General features: G+C 31.5%; 1 protein-coding gene across 1 annotated transcript in view; it reads left to right on the top strand.

The window, feature by feature from the left end:
- Positions 1-17,036, top strand: part of LOC137397141 (uncharacterized) — a 37,067-nt gene extending 20,031 nt beyond the window's left edge. Inside the window, exons 5-7 of the mRNA XM_068083429.1 lie at positions 14,650-14,833; positions 15,811-16,008; positions 16,780-17,036. Of these exons, the coding sequence (XP_067939530.1) occupies positions 14,650-14,833; positions 15,811-16,008; positions 16,780-17,036 (639 nt within the window). The remainder of the gene's footprint in view (positions 1-14,649; positions 14,834-15,810; positions 16,009-16,779) is intronic.
- The last annotated feature ends 3,021 nt before the right edge of the window (positions 17,037-20,057 follow it).

Here is a 20,057-nt window from a genome sequence, read left to right as displayed (position 1 = left end):
TTATGCACCAAAGCGAATAGACTTTGATCCCCCAGGATATTTTACGAGAATCAAACTAGCAGTGATAGATCACAACACGAATGTGGGAAGAGAAGTTCTGACTAAGCTGTATCTACAATAAAATTATATATGGATTATACTACTCTTCAGCAAGGATACACATTTTACAGCTTGTACAACATTAAAGATAAATTTATGCAGAAATTGTATTTTGTGCAACACACAAAAAAAACAACCGGCTTGTTATACTTTTAATTGCTCTACATGTAGATAATAGTTATATTGTGAATGAATATAAATATATAAATTGCAGGACTTAGCAGCTTCACTTTTAAAACAACTTACAAAGCCAGAAGGTAGAACAGCAATAGAAATGCACAGCTCAAGCTTCACATGAAAGTTTTACCCAATCCTTAGTTTTATATGAGGTATCGTTTTGATTAAATTAATATAACAGGCTATTCAAATTATAAATATTCTGCTGTTCTTTGTATAACATGACTTAGATTTATGTAACGTAAACTGTTAAATGTGGTTTTTTCATGTCCTGGTTCAAGTCGAATTATTGAAAAATAATTATTCATCAAACCACACATTATGATGGTATTATTTTGTTAAAATTACTTATTCACCGTACAAGACATGAACATCAGCCAAGTAAAGATGCTGTCATATTCAGTTAAAATATTTCTGAGAACTTTATTTTTCTCAACTCACATCCGAACTTACATTGATTTCCTTCATTCATAATAACAAGCTCTACTTCCTCCGCGTCATTCTGATCATCATTTTCTAATTCTATATTTTTGAAGCCTGCATAACTCCCATTTAGATCAGGCAACATTATGTAAGAAACAACGCATGGATGAATAACTTTTCGGTTTTTTCTTCCAAGGTATCCGTAGACGAGAAAGAAGTAGTTGTTGTAGCAGTGAGTCTTTTAGCCTTTGTGTTGTGAGTGTAATAAAATAATGATATAAATAAATTATTGTTGAAATTTTTTAGCAATACGTTTTAGCAAAGACAATCATAGATTGTTTTTCATATGAGCACTTGTTTCTGGGTTGTCACAATTGCGGAAACGTGCGGTCTCCATCACATTAGATAATAACGAAGCAAGTCAAACGCTACGTTTTGCGTGATTGGATGATTGATTAAGAATCAGCGTTCTTAGTGGCGAGTCCGTTTCACACACATTTTTGCAATGCCGTTATTTATCCGATTTTTGCAAAATATGCAGTTGAAAAAAGACTCTGTACTCAGTTATATGTGAATGCACGGGCATTTTTTGTTTTTAAAATTATATTTTGAGTATTTAAATGTTGTAAGAAATAATTTATATCTTGCTAAGCGTAGTAAATTACACAAAACAAATAGGGTAAAAGTTGGCTTTCATCAGCAAATTGTTTTCACCCTCCCTTTAAAACTCAGCTACTCAGTAATGCCAAACATGAATGCAATTATTGATGCGAGCAACAAAAAGCTCAGTAAAACTATTACACAACAAGAAGAAGACAAAGAAAAAAGTTGCAACTGCAGACAAAAGGACAATAGCGCTTTGGAAGGAAAATGCCGAGCTAGGAATGTGATATACCAAGCAACAGTGAATAAACATAAAAACAACCACGAAGAAATCTGCATAGTACTTTGCCCAGCAGAATTTGAAACTAGATTTAACAATCATGAGGCCTCGTTTTCCACCAAAACAACCAGCACCACACAGAACTTAGCAAGCACATTTAAAAGTTGAAAGGCAGCAACTCAGCATACAAGATAATATGGAAAATTTAAGCTAAAGAACAACCATATATAAACAAACAAAATAATGCAAACGCTGTTTACCAGGAAAATACTTCATAATATGCAAACCACACTTGAGCAAATTGAATAAAATAAATGAGTTATCTTCTCATTGCATACATGCTATGAGTAACTTCTTGGCTACACTTAGCACTAAATCATATGGTTAAAACATCGAGTCCATTTCTAGCATTTCAGTACTGTAACAACTCATCATTCTAGTCCAACTGCGCCTGAGGAGTGCATTGCATGAAACAAATTTGTTGCGTTATTACTAAAAGTTTATTTTCTTCTTAATACTTTTTTCTATTGTTTCATGCTCCAGTAATTATATTTTAGGTTTTTAGTGTAGAGTTATCTTTTTTATGCTTATGCACTTGCTTTTAGTTACTATAATTATGTATATATTTCTCAAAGTATGTCTGTATGTAGATACATATGCGAATATTTTGCTACGCATTCCGGGTACAGATCTTAAAATAGTGATATTAAAAACACGCGTCGCGACGGATTTGAACTCACAATGATTTTATGAGAACTTTTTAATCCAGACACTCTACCACTGAGCTAGAATGCCATAATGATCAAAGATGTTTAAAAATAATATATACACAATGCGCATGCTCATTATTTCAGCCTTCAGCGTAGACGAGTTACGATGCTTCTGTTCAGAACTATTTTGGGATCTAAGAATATGCAACGCAATGCATATTCGTTTTTTTCATTGGGATTAGTTTATTTGACTCCATAATAATTAATCTCAAACTAAAATTTGGCAAATTTTGAACTGATTATGTACGTTAATAAAAAATATAATTTGCTAAACTTGCGATGGCGAATTATCTGTATCCGTTATGCAGTATAATATCCAGGATCCGATCAAATTTTTTTGCTATGAAATAACTAATGTTAAAAATTAAATATTTTCTAAAATACATACTAAAACTTCCTACAAGTATGTGTTTAGCAAACTTAATGCATTCAAGTTAGATTCACCGTTTATGATATGCATTTGTCTTGAAGGTAAACTCTTTACATAGTACATTGTAATGTTATATTATCTTGGGCGCGCAGACCATAGCCACTAAATTCACTGAAATCATTTTATTTACCTATAGTTACTAAGGTTAAAATAGTATTTTAGCCCTATTTTTTAATGATGATGATTAGTACTTATAAGCTACGATATCAGCCTATATGCCAATTTTGCATGCCAACACTGAAACGAAGTGAAATCGAATAACTGTATACCAAACGGTTTTTGATTGTAATCGTAGCGAAACCGACTATATTTAGCCATTAGTTGCTAGCAATTTCAGATTTACAATTAAAAACCTTTAAATTTTAATTTCATCTTCTAATTTATTTCAACGAAACACGTTTATCAAGTTATTAAATTTTAAAACTTACCATTATAACGCCAGGTAGCACAGCTAGTCAATGTATAATAACGGTTGAGGGTTCTTTGGTGGTGTCCACAAAGTTTGCTGGAGTCTATTGTTGTGTAAAACATGTCTGCTAAACCACCTGTCACAGCAACACATGCATTGGCTGCCTGGTCAAAGGAACCCACAGCTAAACAAATAAAAACTAAAATCAGATGAGCTTAACTTTATGAAGTACAGATAATAAAACTAAATTTTGTTCACTGTCACTAAATGCATGTTCAAACAAGCATTCACATAGGTAATTTGTTTGGAAATAGAAAAACAAGCTCAGTGGTTCCTTTTGATTAAGCTCATTATATAACTGTAAACAAACTGAAATAATAATAGTTTTAAACAAATACACTTGACCAAGAACGTTTTGTTACTGAGGATTTCAAGAGCATGCTCACATTGCTTGGATACAAAGGATATACAAAGCATGCATACATCAACCAGTGTCTCAAAAACTTTTAGAGCCACTGATTTGCTGAATTTGGTCATCGATGGTGGCTGACCAACTAGCGTACCTCACTCTAAAACCAATGTAATGGTATAGAAAAAAAAAGATTATTAAGAAACTCGCTCGAGATATCATTATTTGATAACTACGGGGAGCCTTTTGGTCAACTGTGATAGTTGAAAAGCATCAAAGGAATTGTTCCTGCCATTTATCAAAAAGCATGGTTCACAGATCAGATTATGACTACATGATTAGACCAGCCTGAATAGAAAAAATAAATTTTCGAGTGAGCGTCAAAATTTAATAACGGCTTTCCGGTAGAACTAGAAGTGCTTGTCATAACGTAGGGTTACTGATACTAATAAATAATAAAAATAATTATGGTAATAAAATTTATTAATAATAATAATAAAAAACTAGAAATGCAATCAGGGTTATATATCACCTAAACATGATTAATTTAGCGCCTTCTTACCAAAATAGGTATCTCACTAACTCTGAAAGTTTTTCCTTTAAATCCACAATATTAGCAATACACAATGTTAGCAATTTGAGAAAATTTTCAAAACAGGTGTCAGGGATTACACAGACAATCTCGCTTGTCAACTATGAAAACTTGAATATTTTGGTCAGAGCTTCACAGAATAATTCTTTTGCACAATGTTGATTATGTGGTCACGGTTGCATTGACATTCAAGGTCAAGGTGTTGATGAGTGACTATTAGAGTTATAATAAATTGACTGAGCCAATGTATTAAGTAGCATTAGTGAGTGTAGTAAAATCAAATATCTGCTTTTGTAATGCTACAACTAAGTGAGTTTCCTTCATGCAACGATTGCAAGGTGGACCTGTAATACTGCCTGTTTCATAATCACAATTAACAAAACACATGATTGGTCGTTTCACAGGTATTCTTTATAAATTTTTCTAAACAAGAGCAGGTCATATTGATTATTTTAAAAGTATAAAAATAACGCTTTGCACAATGTGATGCACTCGCACATTTTCTTTCAGCAAGAGGAAGGGTCTGAGCTCCAAGATGCTCCAACAACGAGTGAAACGTTTTACAGGTATATTTTTACGAAAGTTGATATGTTTATAAAGAAATTTGTATTTTACTTTAGATACCTATTTAGTTTTGTTAGCAGTTGCTTTGAAAGCTATGTGTGATTACATCAAACAAAAAATTAATGTACCAATTAATGATTATTAATGGTATGTAAATGAACTATTGCACCGATTAAATGAGTTTGTTTTCTAATTTCTGATGTAACTGTTTTTTCTGGTTAGAGGCTGGTTCACACTATATCGTCGTATGCTGGCCTTTTCCTTTGGTCGCTCATCTTCGATAATAGGAACCAGGAGCAGATCCAGGTTGCAGATATCTCAAAAACGTTTGCATCTGTCAAACTTTACCAATATTTTGTCAATCTCTGATGACAGATTGGATAATGTAAACCATTTCGGCGCTAGTATTTCGCTTTCAAGGATAGCGTGAATTATTCATTTATGTTTGCGGTAGTCACAAGGGTTTAGTATTTGATTTGAGTATGCAAAAACAAGACGGTTTTTTCCATGATAGATTGAAGAGAAAAATTGGAACACTACGTCACAAACTATTTGATCATGCCAACGCTGATGGTTGTGTGATAATATGGACATTGTTATCATCAATGATCACCAAACTATTGCGGCATCAGTCTCGAGATACGGTGATATAGTGTGAATAAGCCAGAAATTTGTTAGTTATTCAAACAGATTTTGAACTTTTGGCGTATTCCGTCATGATAAAACAGATTTTCTTTTATTTAGAATAATGGATTACATGAAAATAAATTTGAGGATATTGCGTAATACATGTATTTTTTTAAAGAGCCTCACTGCTACTACATGTAGCTTTTTCAGTTTACGCTTTTAGATTTTATGAAGAACAAATAGATTTCATTCTTTATAAATTTAATGAAGAGCAGCTAAATATTTGAAATAATGAATATACAAATAAATCGGTAAAGCTTATCAGATACATTTGAGCGACAGCTCAACCAGAGAAGTATGACTGTCAAATTTCTGATAATGTTTGGTATATACATGTAATGTGTATTGATCAACAAAAAACTTATTCATGTGATGGCAAATTTTAACCAAACTCACATGTCTGAGCTTGACCAACATAAAGAGTCATAAAAAGTGTGCAAATTATGTACATTTAAAGTTTAATGTACCAAGAAATAGTGAAATAATTTCCAGTTTGAGCAAAATCTACAATATTGTATAACAAGGCATCATAAATGTACTCTAATAAGTGTTAAAATAGTGCAATGTGTAGGAACTTGTGCGCATAGAGAATAGCTCGCCAACTCTCTACATTTTTGTAAGCTTCTAGTTCATGACTGGTGGAGTTGCGCTGAATTTTAAGTAAAGTGAAGTAATAACAAAAGATGGGACTTATGACTAATATTTTTATGATTAATTGTCAGTGTAGCTAACTAGGATCTATATCTTTTATTAGATAATTTATTTAGAGTAAACCGGAAAATTTCTTAAGCAACATTAGAAGGTTTTTAGCTAAAGAGGCTTAGCTTGCATTTTGCTAAGTAAAGGCTTTTTTGACACAAGAGATGTTTACTCGGAAACAAATTTATTAAACAGACGTCGCAGCACAAACCAGTTAAATATCTGTTTGCGTCTGCAAAAGTGATAATGGCGTAAAGTATTGATTATTTTTATGAGAGTTTTTTAATTATCTAAAAGTTGTACTAGATAAAGATTTAAAAGATAAACCACTCTGTCTGATAAGCATTTGGTTTGTGACACTCGGTGTGATAGGGTGGAACTAAATGTAAATATCTGAGGAACCCCCTCAAAACTTTAAACAGCTTTGAAGTTCATAAAACTATCACTAATATTAATGATATTATATACAACACAGGATGATATAAAACTATTTTGTATAACAAATTATATTATAACATAAAGTATACCAGATTTTTTGACACCTCATACTTGATTGCAATTATTTTTTCAGTTTTCAATGGTTCTTCTATAGGGCAGCTTTTTAAGAAGTTCTGATCAAATGCAGTTGTACTGGCTGAACTGACAAATTTACTGATCAATACACTGTTGTTGCTATCAAGGGTGAAGATCTTTTTAATGCCCTAAATGTAGTACAATAAAAAACCTATAAATATATCTTATTCATTTGTGTGAATGAAACTATAAAGTCCATTATGAGTAAATTTCCTGGTTCTTTCAAAGTAGTTATTTTTTGGTTTAGTTTTACAAAGTTTAGAGAATTATTGCTACTGCGTGAATATTAAAAAATTATGCTGCAAAAGCAAAATAGAAAGAAATTTTTAAGCAGCAGTAGGTTTGGAACTTCTTCCTTTTCAATTATTGTTTTCATGTTAGTAAGGTTTTACCTCTAAAAATTTCAGTTTTTCCTAAATCAATAATAGAACGCTGATATTTCCCTACTTTTTAGTTTTATCTTAAAAGGAAAATTATCTACACAAACGTCTTCAAATACAAGTTCAAACCTGATGCAATATAAATTGAAAGCAGTCAACCAACTTTAGTACTACGGGGCTCAGGATACGCTAGCTGTAACATTTTGATATCAAAAAACGAATACTTTTAGCAGTAATTTGAGTATGTGCATTTCTGGTAACACCTATAAATTCTATAGACAATGCATAGACATGCATAGGCATTCATGATCACACCGGTGTTTGATCAAACATGAGAACTCTGTCAGAAATTGTGTCAAATTGTCAGCTTAATAAGAGAAACTATGCTTCTGGTATACATGACATTTAAAAATGTTTTCAATGAAATATTCAAAAATTTGGGACAAGATGTAAAACAACCAAAAACCCTTTTACTCATACAATAGTATTTCTCAGATAGAGTCATCATTTTTCTCTGGTATGCAAAAACCGCATGAGAGGCTCCATTTTTGTGCGAGTGCAACAGCAACACTCCAGTAACTCAAATCTTCACTCAGAGAAAAATTCTAAATTATGGCTCAATGACTCGAAAACTAAAAATCTTAGAAAACCAATTAAACATCTGTTTGCTTCTGCCCAAGTGATAACAGTGTAAAGTATTGATTATTCTAATGAGAGTTTTGTAATTATCAAATAGAGGTGCTAGACAAAGCTTTAGAAGATAAACCACTCTGTCTGATAAGCGTTTGGTGTGTGACACTTGATGAGAGGAGGTTAATGAATCTAAAGATCTGAGGAACCCACTCAGAAACTTCAACAGCTTCAGTGTTCATGAAACTATCAGCAGTACTATTGATATAGTATACAGTGTAAAATAATTTAATATATGTAATTATATAGCCTAAAATTTCATATAGCCTAAATTCATTACTGTTTATGGTAGTCGCAGGGGCTTAGTATCTGATTTGACAATGCAAAACAAAACGGTTTTTTTTTCATGAAAGGATGAAGGGAAACAGTGTATAAATTATACACATATAAAGTTTAATGCACCAAGAAATGGTGGGAAAATTTTCAGTTTGAACAAAATCCACAATACTACATAACGAGGCATCATAAATGTACTCTGATAAGTGTTAAAATAGTGCAATGTGTAGGAACTGAAGCACATAGAGAATAGCTCGCCAAATCTCTACACTTTTTTGCAAGCTTTTAATTCATTACTGGTGGAGTTGCTGTGAATTTTAAGTAAAGTAATAACAAATTATGAGACTTTTAAATACTATTTTTTATGGTTGAGGGCCAGTCTAACTAAATATGAGTTTTTTCTTTCCTTAGTTTATTTAGAGTAAACAGGAAAACTTCTTAAGCAACATTTGAAGGTTTTTAGCTAAAGCGGTCTAGCTTGTATTTTGCTAAGTAAATGCTTGTTTGACACCATATATGATTACTGGTAAACCATATCATTAAAAAGACATCAGATCTAAAGCCGTTTACATATTTGTATTTGTGTGCAAAAGTGATAACAGTGTAAAGTATTGATTATTTTTATGAGAGTTTTGTAATTATCTAATAGTTGTGCTAGACAAAGCTTTAGAAGATAAACCACTCTGTCTGATAAGCATTTGGTTTGTGACACTCGATGTGATGAGGTTGGGCTGAATCTAAAGATTTGAGGAACCCGCTTAAAACTTTAAACAGCTCCAAAGTTCATAAAACTATTACTAAAATTAATGATATAATATACAACACAGGATGATATAAAACTATTTCGTAAAAACAAATTATATGATAGCATTATTTATACCAGGTTTTCTGACATTTCATACTTTATTGCAATACTTTTTTTAGTTTTCAATGGTTCTTCATCTTTAAGAAAATGAGTTAAAAATCACTCTTGCAAAAAAAGTTATAGAAAAAATAAAAACACACACATAATTGATAAAAGTATTACTACAGACCAACATTTAGCAATCACAATTATGTTCCAGCTACGACAAACTATAACAAACAAGCAAGACGGTCAAGTACATGATTATATCTTCTTCTCAAAAAAATTCAAAAAAGATAATTCTCAAGTGAAAAGACTTGGTACACATTTTTGAGATGTAGGGTTTTGACATGCAGTTCTCCATGTGGTATGAATAAATGTTTTACTACGAAGAGATACTTTGCTCACAGTAATTACTCAGCTTTTTAACGCATCAGTTGTAGCAAGGCAACTCTCTTACTATCTACTGTAAGAGTTTCTCTGTAGCTAAGATAAAAGATAGTTGTTATACAACATTAGACCGTTTGTTGATGAAAAGTTTTTAAAATCTTGCTAAGTAATCACTATTCCGCCATTGCGGGAAGATTAAACATAAGTATTTTTTTATCTCAGTTAGTAAAATATCAATTTTGTATGAAGTATTTATATATAAGTATATAAAAATGTATGATTTTTACTGTTCACATTAATATATATATAGTGGAACTACTGTATCTTTAGACTTTCCTGACTTGTTAATCTCCTAATGTTTGGTTTAGGTAATTCATATTTTCTTAAATCGATGTTAGAACTTTGATGCTTTCCTTTTTTTTAGTTTTATCATAAAAACAAAATTATTTAAACATGGCAAACTACAAGTTCAAACCTTATACATTATAAACTCAAAGCAATCAACCAACTTTAGCTCTATGGGGCTCAGGAAACGCTAGCCATGACATTTTAATATCAAAGAAGGAATACTTTTCGCATTAATTTTAGTATCTATAATTCTGGAATTCCCTATAAATCCTATAAAAAATATATTTGGCCACTTCAATGACGCTCCAGCGATATTTTCGCTAGCCAAAACTTATGATCACACCAGTGTTTGATCAAACATGAGAACTCGGTCAGAAATTTTGTCAAATTGTCACTTGAATATGTTGGCTCCATGCTTCTGGTATACATAACATCTAAAATATTTTCATTAAAATATTCAAAAATTTGGGACAAGATGTAAAACAACCAAAAACTCTTTTACTCATACAATAGTATTTCTCAGATAGAGTCATCACATTTCTCTGACATGCAAAGACTGCATGAGATGCTCGTTTTTTTTTCAGAGAGTACAACAGCAACACTCCAGTAACTCAAATCTTCATTCAGAAAATAATTCTAAATTATGGCTCGAAAACTTAAAAATTAAAAAACTTAACTGGCATAAACTGGCCAGTCAAGTTTTTTAATTGTTTAAATTAAATTTTTAAAAGATTTCAGCAGTTTGTAAACTCCAGCTTTTTTTGTAATTTTTTAGTTGTCTCACAACTAACTTCAGCACCGTCGTTAACTTATTGTATGTAGCAGCTTGCAAATTGGAAAAAAACACATGTTCGGTCACCAGAGATGAATTCTAGGTATCTAATGTAATAACCATTCATCACAGCACAAACCAATTAAATGTCTGTTTGCTTCTGCCCAAGTCATAAAAAGGTAAAGCATTGATTATTTTTATGAGAGTTTTGTAATTATCTAAAAGTTGGTATAGACAAAGATTTAGAAAATAAAGCACTCTGTCTGATGAGCATTTGGTTTGTGACACTCGAAGTGATGAGGTGGGGCTGAATCTAAAAACCTGAGGTCAAAATGAAAATTGTCTATACATACATTTTTAACTACAAGTTCACCACTTATGCATTAAATTCGAAGCAATCCACTAACTTTAGCATAGAAAGGCTTGAGAAACGCTAGTCATTATGAAATTTTGGTATAAAAAATAATTTTCTCTTTGCAGAAATGAGAATTTTTGTGTTTCTTTCATCTCTTGTAGATCTTCTAGTAAATACATTTGATCAGTTTAGTGATGCTCCAGCAATGCTTTCCCTTACCCAAATTTATGAAAACACCAATGGTCGATGAAATGCGAGAACTCTGTCAGAATATTATGTCAACTTGTCCTTTGACTAGCAGGCTGTATGTTTCAACTATTGCAATGATGCACAGCTTGTGTAACACTTAAAATGTGTTTTTATTGAGATATTCCTAGTTCTGGACAACGTGTAAAGCAACCAACACCTTTTTTGTCAGATAAAGGTTTTGCCCAAATAGAGCCCCTTGTTTCAGAATAAGCTAAGACTGCATCAGATGTCTTATTTTTTAAGAGTATAAAAACCAGCAACTTAGTCAATAATGTCTGCATGCAGAAAAATATTCCAACTTACAGCTATAACACATTATAACCAAAAAGCTTAACAAGCATGAATCAAACTTCTACAAGCTTTTTGTAAACTCCAGTTCTTTTTGGTAAAATTTTTAGTATTCATACAGCTGCAGCACAGTTGTTGATATATTGTCTGCAGAAGCCTGCAAGTTTTAAAAAGGCGTGAGTTTTGACACAAGTATGTTAGGAAGCCAAGTCCGAACAAGTGGTATTATTTCTTTATCAGTTGTCTTTCCTCGCTTAGTGTTGGCATGATTAAAGTAATTATAGAGTGTTACCATCTTAGTCTCCTCCATATTCCTCGGGTATTGGTGATGTGCCTGTCAATTTCAGCACTGATAACAATAGTGTATTTAAACAACAACAAAATTTATCCAAAGAAATCTCTGTAAAGTTTATTTAGCATTCCTTAGAAATTATTTTGATGGACGGTGAGAAAATCGACAAAAATTTTTACCACAATCTTCTCTTTTGGATAAAAAGACTCAGAAGCTCGCTAGCTTCTAGACTTAGCGAAAACTGTTAACATCTCTTTAGATAGTTATTGAGTAAACAAAAATACAAACTTGCTTACAGACACCTCTAAGATTTCATCAGTTCTAGGAAAAGAAAAAGCATTCTAAACAGACGGTTTGTTTAATAATCTGTGCTCTAAACTCGATCATCAGTTCAGTACTTCACTCATTTTTATTATTTTTGTTGAACTCCACACATGTTTCTTCAGCTCTTGAATGTTCCTCATTTTCTAACCCACTGCTTGCTCGCTCTCTGTCCGACGTCATCTAGCTTGCTGTTTGACGGTTTTGGCAATAATTACCAATTAAATTTTACAACAAAGGAGAAAAATGATATGAGTGTTCAGCATTATACATTCTGCTGAGCTGAATGTATCTTTTTAAACACGAGCTTATTGTGCTAGGTAAATATTCTCAAGTATGCTGCATTGAGCAAAGGTTTTGGCTAACAGGTGTTGCATAACTTTACTCAAAGTCATATCTTTAGTATCGACGTCAGCTTTTCTTTCTCCAATGTTAACATATTTACCAAAATTGAAAATATACTGTCTCGCAACACTTCAAAAAATAATCCTGAGGATTTTACTGTACCAAAGTGCTTATAGAATTAGTAGGGTATGTCACCAGCTATATAGACTATACCTTTAACAGAAGTTTGACATCTGAAACCGTTTTGGGCTCCACAAACTGATCAACTTCTGGAGTAGCCTGTATGATGAGAATCTCGTTTTGAGCAGTAATATCAACAGTCTTACCAGGTTCTGATTATGCACCACTTTTGCTGATAAGTTTGCAAAAGGTGGCCTTAAACTGAGTAACAGTAGGATTATTATTACAATCACCTAGACAAAAGCATCAATTATAACAATTTCATAAAATCAACAAAAATGAATGTCGTCTTATTCACATAAAACATAGTACCCTTAACATACAACAATACAGCTATGATCATGACTACAGCAAAAAACTGTAGGACAATATGGACATATTTGTGTATGTAACAAGGAATCTTAAACAATTATAAAAGTATGGAGTTTTGAATAGCAACTAATTACAAATTGGTAGAGAGTTTCCTAAAAGTGAAGTGTTTAGCTTTAAGCACTACGCTTGAATAGTAACTGTTTTTCATGTAAAATCACTTTGCTTGCAGGAAATTCGTAAAACCTAAAGAATCTAGAAACTGTTTTCAAAAACTTATAAAGCTAAAAGCTTAGGGGAACTGCAAAAAGTTTACACAATAAACTTTGTTCAATACAAAATAAAGATTATTTGTATGCCTTATAAAGTGTATACTGCTTTGTTTTGACGTAATAAATTTGTTCAAGCAAGTTACTTTTTCAGTAAATCAGTTCTAGCCTTACTGTGATTGCACTAAGCTTTGGCCAAAAAACCTCGCCTAGGTTAAACATGTTTAATCCAAATAAAATTACAAAAACAATAAAACAGTATTACCGTTGCATGAATTTTAACCAACAAGCTGATGTTTCATTTACAAAAATAATAAAATGCGCAAAACATTAAAGTACGGAGTAAAATTCTTTCTAAAAATATCAATAAGCAAGAGCCATGGGGAAAATATTCTGGTGCCAAAAAATTGAAACAAACTTAAGAGCTGTTAAAGCTTTGCCATGCAGTTCTCCAAGTAATATAAATTAATGTGCTACTAAAAATTGATATATTCAGTCACATTAATTACTGTGGTTTTCTCAATACATCTCAAGTGGTAAGAACAGTCTCTAAAGATCTATTTGTAAGAGTTTCTTGGTAGCTACAATTAAAAATAGTTGTTTTACAACACGGAAGATTCTACTGATAAAATCTTTTTGAAGTATTGCTAAGTAGTCACCACTCCACAACTACTAGATGATTAAACATTATACCTTTCATCATCTCAGTTAGCAAAATATAGATTTTTATAAAATATTTTTATAATTATGCAAAGTGCTTTTAAATTAATACTTGATGGGTAAAAGTTTAATTTGATGTTCCTGTTACTCAATCTATCATACAAAGTATCATGCGAGCTTATGATTTTCAGTTTTTAACATACGTATCATAATTCTCTTTCTTTTGACTGTATTTTTTAACCATTGGAAAACTTGTAGCAGACTGGCCAGAGGTTATGATAAAGCATAGGTAAAACTAGTTGAAAACCACCTAACTTTACTTGTCAGCACTATCTAGTTAGTTGATGGATGCATTATAAAAATTAGTAAAAATAAAGAACTTTTAAAAATACCAAATATCACTATGGTGAAAGGCTTATCTGTCACATGAATGATACAATGGAATCCCATTTTTGCAATTTTTTGACGTGATCAAAGTTAGCTTTGGTGTGATTACAAAATCTAGATCATGAAAACCTTTGTCACAAGTTGAGAAAACTATTTCTACTATAGACAGCTATTTTAAGGAATATTAGATTCCAAACCTTTTCATTTTATTTAATATTACTTTTTAAATATTTTAGTAATAATTCACAGCTTAAGTTGTTGGTTTTAAAAATCTGTCAAAACCAATTTTAATCACTTCTTCACCTCATTGCATCATAAAAAGAAAGTTATTTTTGCCTGTATTGTTAACTTTAAGTTAAAGTTTTATGCAAAAGATTTGAACTAATCAGAAGAAGTTTTCACAGGGCAGCTTAAGAAACGTTAGTTTTTGCAACATTTAGTTATCAAAGAAATAATACTCTATTTGCAGTGATGGGAATACTCATGTTACTGATATCGTCTGTAAATCCTCAAGTAAATACATATGTACATCTCAGTGAAGCTCCAACAACCTTTTCTCTTACCGCATTTCTTGACCAGACCTCTAGCAAGATTCAGTGTGCCGCCAAATGTACCCTTTTAAAAGGTTGCATTGGCTTTGCATATGAAATTGAGGAGAAGATGTGTACATTGTTTAGCGGCATGGAGGTCAACCCAGATCAGAGAGTTGCAGTTAATACGGAACAGCTTTTTCTGCTGGAACTAGATAGACTTTTAGCAAGAGGTAAATGCATACTGTTGATCCTTTTAACATTAAGCATCAGAGGAACATGGTTTTTAGTTTTATTAGGTATTTGCAAGTAATGTTTTGGTTATTTTTTACAATTTCACATATCTTTGCAATGAGGTTTAAAATTACGACCATCTAGTTGTCAAAAATATTACAGAACATTTTTTCAATAATAAGAAATTATGGGTTGTGTAGGAAACATGCATGAAAAAAATATATTCTACATTATTGCACTGGATTCAAGTTTAGAATGAAACATTAAGGTGTAGAAAAAAAATCTGTTTGAGCTTACCAAGTTAAAAAATGTTTAGCTTAAAAATTTCCAATTTTTTATAAACGTGTGACAAAATAAAGGCTGCTCGGTCATTTTTTGTTTTATATCCTTTTTGGTAGCTGAAATCATTGAAAAAAGGTATATGAATGCCGAGTTCACCATTATATAAACTATTACTTTTTGCGCTGTGGAATGAAAATTATCTGAGAAAAACTTGGATGGTTTAACAATGATACAAAATTCATTGTAAATATTGTTTAACACCATTGCTTTTACAACCGTTCCTAAAAAAGCTTTCTAAATTTACTATAGTATCATATTCAGCAATTTTCTATTTTTGTGAACACAGAACTGATTTTAACATATCATAAAACTAAGAGTCTTCAAGGACTGGCAGCATACTAATAATCTAAGAATGATATAATTTAATCAATTTTATCTTGCTAAGTTAGTTTTAGATGTGTAGACACTGAAACTTGCATGAGCTATAAAGATCAACTTTTCAGGTAAACCTGTCACTGATTCCAATAACCAATGTAGCCTTAAGGTAGTTTCCAAATGTATACGATTTTTTAAAACCTATTTGGTGAATTTTTACCTTGGTTTTAGCACCATAAAATTAAAGACTATACAAGTGTAGCGTATTAGTCCTCTAGTCTCAAACTCATAGCTAATCATTGTACCTCTTTTTTTATAGGCAGACCAGTGGTTATGTCTTCAGTCTTGGGCCCTAAATATAAGGGAAGGCGTGCTGTAGATGGAGTTTATGAACCGCCTTCATTCGACCTTGAGCAACAGTCTATTGCTCATACAGAAAGTGAAATGAATCCATGGCTAAGAGTTGATTTGGAGAAGAGATGCATTGTTATATCAACTAGAATTCGGAACAGAGGAGGTTGGAATTTTTTACTCTATCATTCTACTAGGTAGATTTAACTTGATCTAAAAATTTTACTTATGCTAGCTCAGCATCTTTCTGTAAATTCTGAGGCCAAATTTTGGTAAGAATCTTATGTTTAAAGTAAGTTTTTCTAATACACTGATTTTATCAAGAGGATGTTTCATTAAACTTGAAATAGACAACATAAAATAACTTGAAAAAAAATCTCTTGTTTACTAACTTTTGAAGCTCTATAGATAGATAAACATTTTTTGATTTTGATATTAAACATTATATCAATTTAAAAATGTGCTATTCATGATCTTCCAAATAAACTTGTTATGATACTTACCTTAGCAGCTAAGGTAGACTGTTTTTAATATCCAATGCATATGCAATGAATAAATTGCACATCTCTCATAACTCAACATAAGTGTCTGCAGAGAAGTGGTTTTATAAAAAATATCGCAAAAAAATTGCTAACATGTTTACTGAAATGACTGACATGACAATTTAAGAATCTTTCACTAACATCTACTTTTTGCAGTTTAAATTTTGGAATACATCTGAAGCAAATCAAATGTCGCTTTTCTGACCAAACTGGTGCTATCAGTACCAATATTTGTGAAATATATGTGTAAATTATTTATTGGTATCTAATTATTGGAAGATTTATTGATAGCAAAATCAATTTTGTAAGTTGCTCAAATTCTGCAACACTTTATTAAAGAAGTTAGGTAAAGGAATTATGAAAATGTTAGTTGTCACCTATTAATTCTATTACAGGTTTACGAGACGCTATCTGGCAAAAGGCAGTTGATGTAATGATCATGGCTTTGACATCTGAAAACAACCTGTTTTTCCCTAGTAGCCCTGATACTTTGTGTGGAAAGCACAGTGGCTACCTTAACCAGCATTACACCACAATTACTTGTCACTACCCAATGGTGGCTCAGTTTGTTCAGATGCAACTCGGAGTTAACGGATTTTTGAATATCTATGAATTTGAAGTACATGGATACCCAGACGTTGCTATGTATTAGTCAGCCTGTTGTAGTAATTACTTCAAGGTTTGATTAATCTAAATGTATGCTTGTTAAAAAAATCTAAAGTTTCATAAAAGTGAGCCACTCAATAGGTCAAATGTTTGTTTGCTCTAAAAAGGATTTCAGAGACTTTGTAACATAAACTAAAACACCGCATATTTTGTTGATACCTTTAGAAACACTACAAATCACACCTTTTTTTGAATATTTCAAACGATCAGACCAATTTCACTTTGGTTTATTTCCCTAAACCTCCTGAGCAAGAGTGGTTTATTTGTTGTCGTCAATTAATTACTTTTGTTGATATGCGTATAGATTCAACTAAACCTTTGAGAACCGAAATTGGTGAGACCATCCCAACTTTTTATTGTTCTACTGAAAATAATTAATTTGGAATTGTGAAGTCATTTATAATTTATATTGAAATTTGTGTAAGCTTGGCAAGTTTCTCAAATGACCCAGATTTTCCAGCAGGTTTGCTAAATAATCATATGTTTTATAAGCATTGAATTAATTAAGAGTTTTTTCCGAGCTCAGCTAGTATTTGGCATTTTGAGAAAGTGTTGAAATTGACTTTTAAAACTACCAAGTACACATTTGTTGTAAAAGCGGAGAATATTGTAGCTAAAATGGTTTTTGATATTGTTGATATCAAGTTACTTCAGACTCCTAGATCAGATAAAACATCAAGTTTTTGGTATTTTAATCAGCTACAAAGGCTATTTTACTATAAATATCTGTCATATAGAGCTTTACAGTTCGTGCTGTGAAGAATCCTGTAAAAAATCTAAGCTCTGAAGTGAAAAGCAGTGTTGATTCAGCAGCAGAATTACTTGTGCTAGGTTAGTACTGTAAAACTGCTTTTTAGATATGTGAATATAATGTCCAGCTGTAAAAACTAAGCATTAAACAACAAAGTATTGAGAACCTTTAATGCCTTTTGAAATGCCATAAACTTTACTTTAAAATTATGCACCTACTGCGAGCGTAAAGTTTGCAGTGTTTCAGACAAGTTCAAAAATGATCATCTGTAAAACTACAAACCTAACATAACTAAATGGCGTTGCAAAAATAAAAACTATTTTCTTGGTTGCTGTTTTGGTTGTGCTTGTTTTCTGGGTCAGATTTTTTTGTACAGCTGTTGTAATGAGTTGATAATAAAGATAATAAGATGACTTTCAAAATATGGCCCCAGTTCTGTCAGCTGTTGCTCAAGACATTACAGGTTAATAAAGATTTCAAGTTACTATAGATTCCGTCGTTTATTCGATAAGCTTGAGATAAACCTGTAATATGTTGGTTTTGAAAGTTAACAATAAACTTGCACCAATAGTTTAGATATGTTTTCAGAAATCATCAGTATTTTTATCCTTTGCCATTGTTTTAAGGTTTGCCATAATCTGGCTGCTAGGATGTTTAAAAATCAAAATTGATACATACAAAATAGTAAATTAGCATTATAATTTATAAATTATATAGAAGTTTTTAAGTTTTGGTACATTATTGAAAAACAAAAAAAGCTTTCAATTTTAATAAACTGTAAAAAATAACCGCCATAAAATTCAATTTTTAATGTTTTACTACAGGAATAGCAACAACTTTTTCTTTAGCTTTTGACAAACCCACAAGAATATGAGCTATTTCATTTACCATCACTGTTATACACTGGATGTAACAGTAATATATAACTTACAAGTATATCTACTGGGCGTTTAATTAGGTACAGTTATTTACAGTTTTCTAATTGTAAACTGGTAAATATTAGGTCAATATTACAGTTATACTTACATGTGATAAACATTGTTAGAAAAACATAGTACAGAAAAAATCATAGATCAATAGGATTTTTATGTTACCAAAGAACCTGTTGTTCCAGTCATTAATTACAAACTGAGTCAATGGTTAATGATTTATTTCTGAAGTTCTCACAATATTAAAGCTGTAAAATATGTTCAGGAAAGTAAATGACTCTAAGCGAAACTCAACAACTTGCTCAGACCTCCGCTAGTTATAAAAATATAAATATTTTACTCATCAGACAAATGTCAGACGTTCTAATACAGTGCTGTTTAAAAACTGTTTTAGTTTGGTAAACAAACATATAGCTTTGATAGTTTATTGTATTTGAACTAGATTAATTGTTTGTGAACTTTGGAAAATGTTTTTCATGGTTATTAGTATTCAGATGAGGGATAATGCAATTGTCTCTCTTTTTGTATTTCCCAACAAGTAAAGAGAGGACAGATTTATCATTCCAGCCTAGAATTTTTTTTAGGTAATCTAGATATACTTTTGTTTAATGGGCATAATCGAAAATAGTTCTAGTAAAACAAATTACCAAATTCATCGATATCATGTTTTTAAACAAAACTTTCACAACTATATTTTGATCTCAAAGTAAAGACCACATGATTTTCTGACCTACAGAAAACAGATTTTCAGTAAAGCTAGTTTTTTAGAAACTTATGTATGTTTAATAATTATATTAGATGCATATTCACTATTTTTTCAAACAATTGTTGGTTAATGATAAAATAACACTAAAATTTTAATGGTCATTTATTCAACATGTTGAATAAATGCTTGGCTTTTCAATTTTCTTATTGCATTAACTCAATCAATTGTGCATTCACCCTTCTGCTGACAGAAATATATGAATCCCTGTTGCTTGTAAATACAGAATGGTTTTTGTTGGCTACAGAGTCACAACTGATTGGTTACAGAGTCTAATTAATAGTATAAGATATATAAACTGTGAATGCTGGTTGAGGAACACCAAAAGGTTGTTGTTTGAGAATTAGTTCACAATTGCAACAATATTTTCACATCCTGTTAGAGAGAGAAAAGAGATGTTGCTTGCCATGTTAGCAAGGACAAACTAATGATTTTGAGGGGTAAAATTGTTTTGCGCAAAATCCAATTAGCACATTAATTTGAATTATTTCAATGCCAAAGTATCCCTATAAATTAACGCACTAAAATCAGTTTTTGTAAATCGAATCATAGTGTTTCAATTCA

This window comes from Watersipora subatra, chromosome 5 (assembly GCF_963576615.1).
Source record: "Watersipora subatra chromosome 5, tzWatSuba1.1, whole genome shotgun sequence".
NCBI classification, from domain to species: domain Eukaryota; kingdom Metazoa; phylum Bryozoa; class Gymnolaemata; order Cheilostomatida; family Watersiporidae; genus Watersipora; species Watersipora subatra.
Note: the sequence above shows the minus strand (reverse complement) of the source record. Positions and strands in the feature narration are given on the sequence as shown.